Here is a 9461-nt window from a genome sequence, read left to right as displayed (position 1 = left end):
CTGTCGCTTTTGTTTTTTTCTTCTGTTCAACGTGACGCCACCAGCCATGGGTGCGTTATCTTATTCAACCCGAGTAGCCAGGGAGTTGGGTAACGACGTCGGAGCCTTTATCATCACGTGACTCCAGAGTAGCCACCTTCGACCGTGATTTTCGAACGGCTATAGAGTTACTCTGCGCTCAAAATGGCGGACAGGCCTGACGGGCAAGACGATGTGGATAAGTGCTGGCATACACTCTGATTAACAACTTAACGCAGATGCGTGCACTCTAGCAGATTTTGAAAATGTTCGAGAGTTTTTAACCAGTCCTACATTTCCAAATTGAACACCACCCAAATTGTCTGTCAACAGGACGGTTGGTAGCAGACGACGCATCGTCGTCTGTTTGTGTGTGGAGTCAGAACAACGGCTGTCCTCCTTCAGAGCAGAGTAGAGAAGAGTTGTCACTCCCTGGCTACTCTGGCCAATTTTCGCCGCAGAGTTATGACGTCATTTCCGCTACTCTGGCTATTTTTCGCCGGCTGAAAGTAACTCGGAGTTGCCAGAGTTGAATAAGAAAACGCTCCCCATGTGGGCACACCATGCACCCGACCTGAGCTTTGTGTGAGTCCAGAGGTAACGGTAACAGTCGTGGCTTGGCTTGGTAACGGGCTTGGACAGGGCGAGGTACAGCACTGTCGCCTCTGTTGATTTTTTTTAATGCGTTAGCATTAGGAGTGTCACTATTGAGTGTCCGTGTATGAGATGGTGAAGCCACACCTAGGCAGAGGTATAAGTGGGCACGGAAGGGAGATATAAGAGACTAAATCTAAATGGAGTTTTACCTCCACTTACATTTACCCTCGTATTTGAAATTGAAGTATAGTTGAAGACTATGAGCTAAGAGCAATTAAAGCTAATTAGAGGTTACCAAAGCAAGAAAGCTGAATTTAAAGGTAATGAATGTAAGATATATACAGGGTGTCCCATCGAAAAAGGGCCAGGGGCTAAAGAAAAAACGGAGTGCTCTACACAAATGGAACCAACTGTACGTGCTTGGCAGTTCTGTGGTCTATCCAAAAATATTTTTTCATCACCCCATGTCAATTAATTAGTGGTAATTAATTTTCTAACTTTTTAATTATCGGTTTTAGCTCTCAGCTGTCAATGAGGAAGTTGTAGTACATGTGTAGAAAAAGACGCAACTGAAGTGGTTTGAGGTTGCTATGGCTTGTGGTTTCGTTTTTGCCCTTGTTTAAAAGTTGGTTTCAGATGCCGGGCGGACCGCAGATCGCTGCCCGCTATCCGGCACCCGCGCGCGACGATTCCAGCACCCTCCGACGTAACATTGACCTCGAGATTGGCGCTTGGGGACCATCCTTGGGCCACGTCACACAAGAGGAAGATATTTCACCTGTTTCACGGCACACCTATCAGAGTGCACTGCAATCGTCGCGCGCGGGCGCCGAATTATGGGGAGCGCTCTGTGGTGCGCGCGGCTTCTGAAACGAATTTTTAAACCCGGGAAAAAACGAAACCACAAGCCACAGCAAGCTCGAACCACTTCAGTTGCGTCTTTTTCGACATGTACTACAGCTTCCCCATTGACATCTCAGAGCTAAAACCGATAATTAAAAAGTTAGAAAATTAATTATCGCTAATTAATTGACAAGGGGCGCTGAAAAAAATATTTTTGGCCAGACCACACAACTGCCAAGCACGTACAGTTGGTTCCATTTGTGTAGAGCACTCCGTTTTTCTTTAGCCCCATGGCCCTTTTTCGGCGGGACACCCTGTAGAGGGTAGTGTCCCAGCTAAATGCGAACATATATTTTTTAAATGTATATACATCACTTTTTCCGAGATGAAATCAATTGCAATAGCGCATATGCTGAAGGGCACTCCTTGGGAGGGCACTAGCAAACTCCTAAGACAATGTCTTAATTAACTTTCAATAATTAAGTAGTTTGTGGTAGTTCACAGAGCACTTAATAGTGATGGTGGTGGTGGAGGTGGTACTGCTGAAAGATCTCGACGTTATGTCGGCCTAACAAAGGTGGGCAACGGTCACGACTAACGCTCTGGGGGAATGTGCATCCTGGGCCGACTTCTAAAGGAACTGTGTCGACATTGGTCACCCTACATACTTAAAAGCTCTAAAAGACGAGGACAGAGTTAGTAGACAGGACGAGCGCCCACTGACAACTAAAAAGTTGAGTGGAAACAGGGTTGCAGAAATTCAGGAAAGCAGGCAAACCGGATTGTATCTCATTACGGCCGAAGTCTCATTACGGCCGATGTCTCAATACGGCCAAAAGTAACGAGGATTGTATCTCATTAACGAGACACTAGGGGATTAAAGGCTTTCCGGCCGTAATGAGACTTTCGGCCGTAATGAGACTTTGGCCGTAATGAGACTTCGGCCGTAATGAGATGTTACCGGCAAACCGGTACCAAAAGAAGCGACCATTTCAGAGTTATTAAACACCACATTTATCTAGAAACTTGTGCTGCTTATCATGTAACGCCAGCGAAGTTTAACGCTTTCAAGTATACGTTGATCGTTTGCAAACTTGCCCAATTTACAACCGTATGACATTAATGGTCACGTCGAGACTGGGAGGTACCATGCTTCTAATCCCTGTACCTGTTGTGTTCCCTGCGGTTTTTCCTGTGCTTTCCTCAGAGCATCGCGTACAATACACGTGATATTGGCTCGGCCAATAAAAATGCGACGTTATGCATTCCATGATCCGTTATGCGATCAGAGGCCTTCCTGCCTGTCACGCCCTTCAGCATGCCCTGGCTACCCTCGGTTTCTACTGGTCTTCCGCCTGCCACCCATTTATTTTTACACGGAGATACCTCAAGTAACATTTCGTTAAAACGTCTTTATTATATTTTTATGTTCTCTATTTATAGAGGGTGTTGTACGGATTTTTTTTTATAAAAAAAGAAAACATGAGAGCGTCATAGATGCATATGCAATATGCATCTACAAGATGACTAATTACTTTACATTCATTAATGAACTCTTTAATTAGGGGATTTCGGGCAAAAGCGAGAAATCAGAATGAGAGGCCCTCCTAGTTCAAAGTCATTACACGTTTAAAAAATCGTGAAACACGCGCGTACGCGAAATGAGCGTATGCAAATGAGAGCCAAAACCCAAACCGCGGCGACATCGAACGCAGGGGTACAGCGTTCATTTCACGTCAGAGGGTCACGTGATTTAGAGCAATGGTGACGCTTCGAGTATAGGTGTTCACCTGCGGGCCAAATACCCGGGTTCGAATCCCGGTGCCGGCTGTGCTGTCTGGAGTTTTTCCTCGGTTTTCCTCGGACGCTTTCAGACCTATATGTCGGCACAGTTCCCTTAGAAGTCGTCCCAGGACGCACATTGCCCCAGAGCGTTAGTCGTGACGTTGCCCACCCGAGACCGACAACGGCGAGCCCTTTCACCACCACCACCACCACCACCACCGCTTTCCCACCCAGATAAGTCTCCGTCGACGAAGGTGATGCGCTTCTCAGGCGCGCATTTTTCAGTTCCGGCTCATGGCCATATCAAAATTCGGGGTGGATATCTTGAAGCAGGTGAGTGTTTCAGGATTTTTTTTTTAAACGAGGAATAGCTTTCAACTTGAACAGACGCTCATTCGGCTATCCCGCTTTTGTCCGATATCCCCTAATTAAAGAGTTGAGTAATGAACTCTATAGGTAATTAATCATGTTGTAGTTGCATATACTTTCTTCGAGAGGATGTCAGCCTGGCCGTACACCTCAACTGCAAAAACGACATCTGTATGCTGCTTTCATGGGCTTTTTAATAAAAATTTTGTAAGGGATAAAAAAAAAAAGAAGCACCCCGTATATTTATATTTGGTCAAATTTTTGTCACTATGGTGTTGGAGAGCTTCGTGCGAATGGAGGAGATCGTTTTTTATCATCAGCAGTCACAAATCCCCCTCTGTGTTCGGTATTTCCCGACGGAAAATGTGACAGTCATAATTCCCATAATTCCCATTGGGAGGGAGCCGTAAGCACGTGACTTCTCACTCGCTGCCTCACAGGCTGTGGCGACGAAGGCTGTGACGTCAGAGCCGGCATACGCGGTGCCCATTTTCTCAGCTCTGTTATACCTTATTCGCTGTGAAACTTTGGATGCAGGTTCATCATGTACAGTAGTAGAGTAGTAGAGTAGAAGTAGCTGCGTTTTGGAGCTTGGTGACGCCCGAGTTTGGGGTCTGCTGCTCCATTTCTTTTAGTTGAGGAGTATGTTCCTCTTCTTCGCTTGTATGTCGGCTGGGGGGAGGGGGTTAGCTGGATTAGGTAGCTTGTTGATTATTACATTTATAGATCGCAGGAGGATCATCCTTTGCACTTTGGATCTATCTGCTGATTGTCAACATGCGGAGTTTCTTCTTCAGTGGACCTGTCCTAATATTTCTGCACGATTTGCGTTTCTTTGAGGAAGGCACACAGCACACTGAGTGCAATTTTTCGATCTGAGCTTGTATTCCAATTGCCCATTATCTTGGCAAAGGTGAGAGGCGTGTGACTAAGCTTTCTTAGTTCCTTGTCTAATTGTTCACGTACAACGTTCATCATGTACAACGTGGAACCTTCAATACCCAGTGTTAAAATACTGAATTATTCGTGTTCATTCTGTTCTGTCACGTGCATTCTATAGTGGACAAGGCGCTGATGCTGGTCCAGTACCGCTATATTCCTGGCTATGTGGACGCCGCCTATAGGAACGCTCTAGCCCAAGGTGGTGAAGACACTAAAACAGGACACCGGACAGACATCGGATTGAGTAAGTAGAATCTTTTTAATTTCCGTCGTTTCAAGCCTTGCTAAGCCAAGGGTCCCGGCAGCTAATGGCTCCTATTGTCGCAGAACATTTGAATGTCTCTATGAATTTCGGCTCCACGTTCACAGCACTGAAGGATGCCCTCAACTGCGGCGGCGAATATCTGTCGTCGGACGACGTCATACTGTCAATGGCACAACGTTTGAAAGCTGAACTGACGAAGAAAAGCTGCTCGGGCGTATAGTCCAACATTCCTGCGCCCTTATTCTTGAGGGCATAGAACGCTTGTGACACTTTTGAGAGCCCCATGCTGTCGGCGAAGTCCTGCGACGAGCTATGCTTCGAGGGCTGCTCGGCGATTAGCTTGATTTGAAAACTGAGGCAACCTAGGTAAGCTTGAAGCAACATTAAGCTATTCTCCGTATAGATATCATTCTTTTCTACCTTGCTTGTGACCGCACTTTTCACGGGGTCAAAGGCCTTCATTATGGCTGTACTCAAGTCGTGTCCAATACCGCCGTACGCCACTGCTGTAGGGACATCGGGGCTGATAAAAGGAGCTTGCATGAGGACGCCCGGCACGAAGACCACGTGGGCGCCGAGCAAGTACTCGCTTTCTCCTCTAATAGGCTCCACTTCGATGTCCTCCCGCTTTATTGGAAGAGCACTGGCTGGAGTGGTCAGCAATTCTTTGGCCTTGTTCATCTTGAGGCGACTAGCTTCGAGGTAATCGACCATGAACGTCTTGTCAAACGAAGGCAGAAATGAATACGCGCCTTCAATAGCTTTCGGGTCGGAAAAGTGGGAAGACATAGCTTCGACAACAATTAGTGAAGAAAGGCGTTCCTTCGCTCGCGTAACTTCTGTTGCATTCTTGAAGTTTTCAAAAGACGCAGCCATCGCCTTTCGAACATTTGCCAAGACCTCCTTCGTCGCATCCACGGACTTTTTGTCTAGAATTTCGTCGTAGATAACGCGAGCAACGGCGAATGGCGCCAGCTTAACCATAAGGCCGAGACAAGGTACGGTATGGTACACGCTGAACCGTTTTAAGGTCATTGTAGAAAGAGTGGTGTACATGGCGTCCATGCACTTCAGAACGGGATAAGAAAACCCTGCAGAGAGGCGCGTCACGACGTTGAATCCGACAGCCAGCATCATATCTGCGAGCTTGCTTTTGTATTGAGGAAGAACCTGTCGCAGCATTGGCACCGCTTTTGCGTCCACCAAGACCTCATCGCTCTCAGAGACTTGCGCCTTCTTCGGAAGGTGCTTGTTAATGGCCTTCACCCAATCGGCAGGGGCAATGGTAGGCGTGATGCTCTTAAAGTCGGCGAGTTTCATGTAGGTCATCGCGAACTCTACGTTGGCAGTGTCTTCGGCCATCTGGACAGCATCCCAAAATGTCGTGATGGTCGTACCCGCATCAGAAATGGACGATCCACTGTCGAATTCTTGGATGCAGGAATCTATGTCAAGCTCACCAACATCGCTACCAGGTGGGTAGTCTCTCCGAATAAAGCCGGGAGCTGCAGATAGCGCCAACGAATATTTCTTATCCGTACGGTAATACGGAAGCACGCGGAGCTCGAACAGGACCGGTATGCCGTAATCCAAGGGTAGCCCTACTGCGAAGTCTGCAAGATCGAACTCCTTTTGTAGCTGCGTACTTGGCCACTGGAAATGGTACTTGGCAAACAGGTCCTTGATGGCGTCCGGCTCGTGAGCATCTTTCGAAACGACCTCGATGCAGCGCTGAAAGCCCATGGCCGTTTTGTCCAGCACAGATTTAGCGCTGTCGCGTGGCTTCAGAAGTAGCTCCATGGCGGTGTGCCAGGTGCGTACCTGCAGGACGTTCCACTGATCGACGTAGAGAGGATACATACGACGCCAGTTTCGACAGACGTGAACGTAGAGATCGTCGCAGGCGTCGTCCTTGGGGCTTATGCTCATGCTCAGTTCCTTCTCGTAATCTGCGCACTTGACAGGGTGGAAACAGAAAGGAAATTGGCCGTCCGCCAGATGGTTGGTAAACATAAGGAATGCACAGTACACGACAGACGCTATGGTCAGGACGACGATTGGACTTAGATTCATCCTTCGCTTGTCGCTGCAACCGGTACTACCTTACGTTGGGCTACGAAGAACGGAACGTCGACACGCGACTGGAACGGCAACTCCACCTTCTTCTTCTTCTTCAGCCTCCACCACAACATGGCACCGCATCCGCAAGGGGATTGGCCAGGACAACCTTCTTCTTCTTCTTCCACCACTAGGCACAGTGGCCAGGGTTTCGTGCAGGGTAATCTCTAAAGACTCATGTACGTGAGGCCGACAACGGCAAGCCCTTTCACGATCACCACCACCACCTAAAGACTCATGAGACCCTGAGGACAACCTCAATTGTCTAAAGATGGCTAAGATGCCGGCATTACTTTTCCTCTACCAATCGAAAGATGGCCACTAAGGGAGATTGGCCAGGACATTTGGGCGTAATTATGTCTGTGTGGTAGTGGCGACATGTATAAGGCCAGGTTAGGCGCGGGTGCTAACTGACATATACATTACTTATGACGACTATGCATGAACACGTGGGTATGGGAATGTGCGTACGGGAAAATGTATGAGAGAAGCGAGCAGGGATTTCCCTACACCCCCCTCAGGGGGGTGTACACCCTCCCTGCATTTTTGCAACACCCCCCCTGAAATTTTTCAGGTGACGCCACCCAGCTCGGCCACCAACACGTTCTGGTAGTGAGTCCGGCGCAGCGAATTACATCCCGTAACTTGGGCTGAGAAAAATTCTGTAAGTGGAACCTTCACCAAGCATGACCCCCCGCCGCCCTTGAAAGCTCGGCACCCCCCCAGTAGTGAATTTCTGGGGAAATCACTGGAAGCGAGAAAGCGCCTCGAAGCGCGGTTGGAGAGCACAATGTATACTACACGAGACCTGCTACAACACGCCTATTACAGAGCGCAGTATGGGATGCGCAGAGGGACAAGCACTGACGCTAGCGAAAGTGGGGCTCCTATAACAAACGCAAAGGGGTCCAGATATACCTAATGCGTAGTTGGCCAAAATGAGAGCTGATGAGCAAAAAGTGTTGCTTCATCCTTGCCACAATGGGAGCAAACAGGGGACGACAAAGAGCGTCCGACGCGGTGAAGGTAAAAGTTTGGGAGGTATAGCGCCAGGTATCGAGCTCGCGTCCCCCAAACTTGTGTTTGCCTGGAGCTGCAGAGGTTACAGGGTTCCACGAAAAGGAAAGGTGTTCATAGGGTGGTCTTGGAAGGGCAGCCCGAGATATAGGCTTGCGAGTCGTCTACACCTGGCAACAGAAGTACACGCCCAAGAACTGGTGAAATATATGTCTCCCTCCTTGAGAGGGACATTTTCGCGGGGGTGTCAGCGGTTTCGTTAAAAGTGAGTCCCAGGAATCCACGTGATGATGAGGGGCAAGATGGACTAAAATGGACACAACTTTGTTTCTGTTGTTGGTCGGTATGGAATGTTAGGCGGTCGAAAAAAATTCTTTCCCACAATTAGTGCAACCGCAGCGAAATTGGGACGCTTGCAATAGCCCTCCGAAACACCCTCCTTCGCCTTCACGATAGACACGTGATGAGCGCCTCCACACGCGTCACTATGTGACGTGAGAGGTAGGGACGCACCTCATTGGACCTGGGATGACATGATCGAGGTAAGCAACACCGCGCAGGACGGAGCGTCCGCTACCATGCGTGATGTCCGAAGCGGAGGACTTGAAGGCTGTCAACGACACGACCTCGATTTTTTGCGACCGCTGACACCACGGGACGCGATACAGCGATACCCCAGTGCTTCCCGACAGCGTGCAGCTCAGTGATTTCTCGAGTCCCCCCTACACCCCCCAACACCTCCAAATGTTCAGTGACACCCCCTAACTTTTTCACCCGTGTACCCCCCCACAGGGGGTGCCCTTGCGATTTCAGCTTTAGACACTTGTCAGTAATGATATGTTAAGCTGTAATGACGCAACTATAATAATGCCCCCTCCCCGCCAATTTTTTCCAACACCCCTCAATGCTTGTGATCCTGGATAAACCACTGGTGCAGCCTGCCTGACCGTTTTCACTGCACAGTTAGTTCAGTGGCCAACAGGTGGCGCCACCGCCATAGCGCCGTCATTGCTTGCCTTCTGCTACTGTGAGTTTTGAGACTGCACAGAAGCCACGGATGTATTACCCTTGTGATCGCAATCTTATTTTGTCAGTCTGTATATATGCTTTGTTTGCTTTTTTTTTTTGAAAACGTGACATAAATATATAAAGAACAAGAAACAGTTCGCAATGTTCGTAGCAGACGGCGCTAGACTGGGTGTGGTCTGCAGATGGAGCGCTCCGACCTGTCACCGCGGCAGGGATTTTGCAAACTAATTGCGCCCCGGTGAAACAGCTTTAGACAGAAACAGCTTGTGGGAATGCCTTTCACATACTGCTTTGCAAGATATGAGAGCAGTTTTTGGCCATGTTAGATACCACTGTAATGCTCCTTTAAACGTTCAACACTGAATTATTCGTGTTTATTCGTGTTTTGTTACGCGCTTCTACCCTCTAAGAAAGAAAGGAGTAAAATAGGGAGTAATTGCAGCTTCTAGTCCCCTACATTGCAGCTAGTCCCCGTTTT

At 48.5% G+C, this 9461-nt stretch overlaps 1 protein-coding gene across 1 annotated transcript; it reads right to left on the bottom strand.

Annotated features, from left to right (window-relative positions):
* Positions 1-4828: 4828 nt before the first annotated feature.
* Positions 4829-6892, bottom strand: LOC135387713 (endothelin-converting enzyme 1-like). Its single transcript, XM_064616811.1, has one exon. The coding sequence runs from the start codon at positions 6890-6892 to the stop codon at positions 4829-4831; it is 2064 nt and encodes a 687-aa protein (XP_064472881.1).
* Between the last annotated feature and the right edge of the window lie 2569 nt (positions 6893-9461).

This window comes from Ornithodoros turicata, chromosome 3 (assembly GCF_037126465.1).
Source record: "Ornithodoros turicata isolate Travis chromosome 3, ASM3712646v1, whole genome shotgun sequence".
NCBI classification, from domain to species: Eukaryota; Metazoa; Arthropoda; class Arachnida; order Ixodida; family Argasidae; genus Ornithodoros; species Ornithodoros turicata.
Note: the sequence above shows the minus strand (reverse complement) of the source record. Positions and strands in the feature narration are given on the sequence as shown.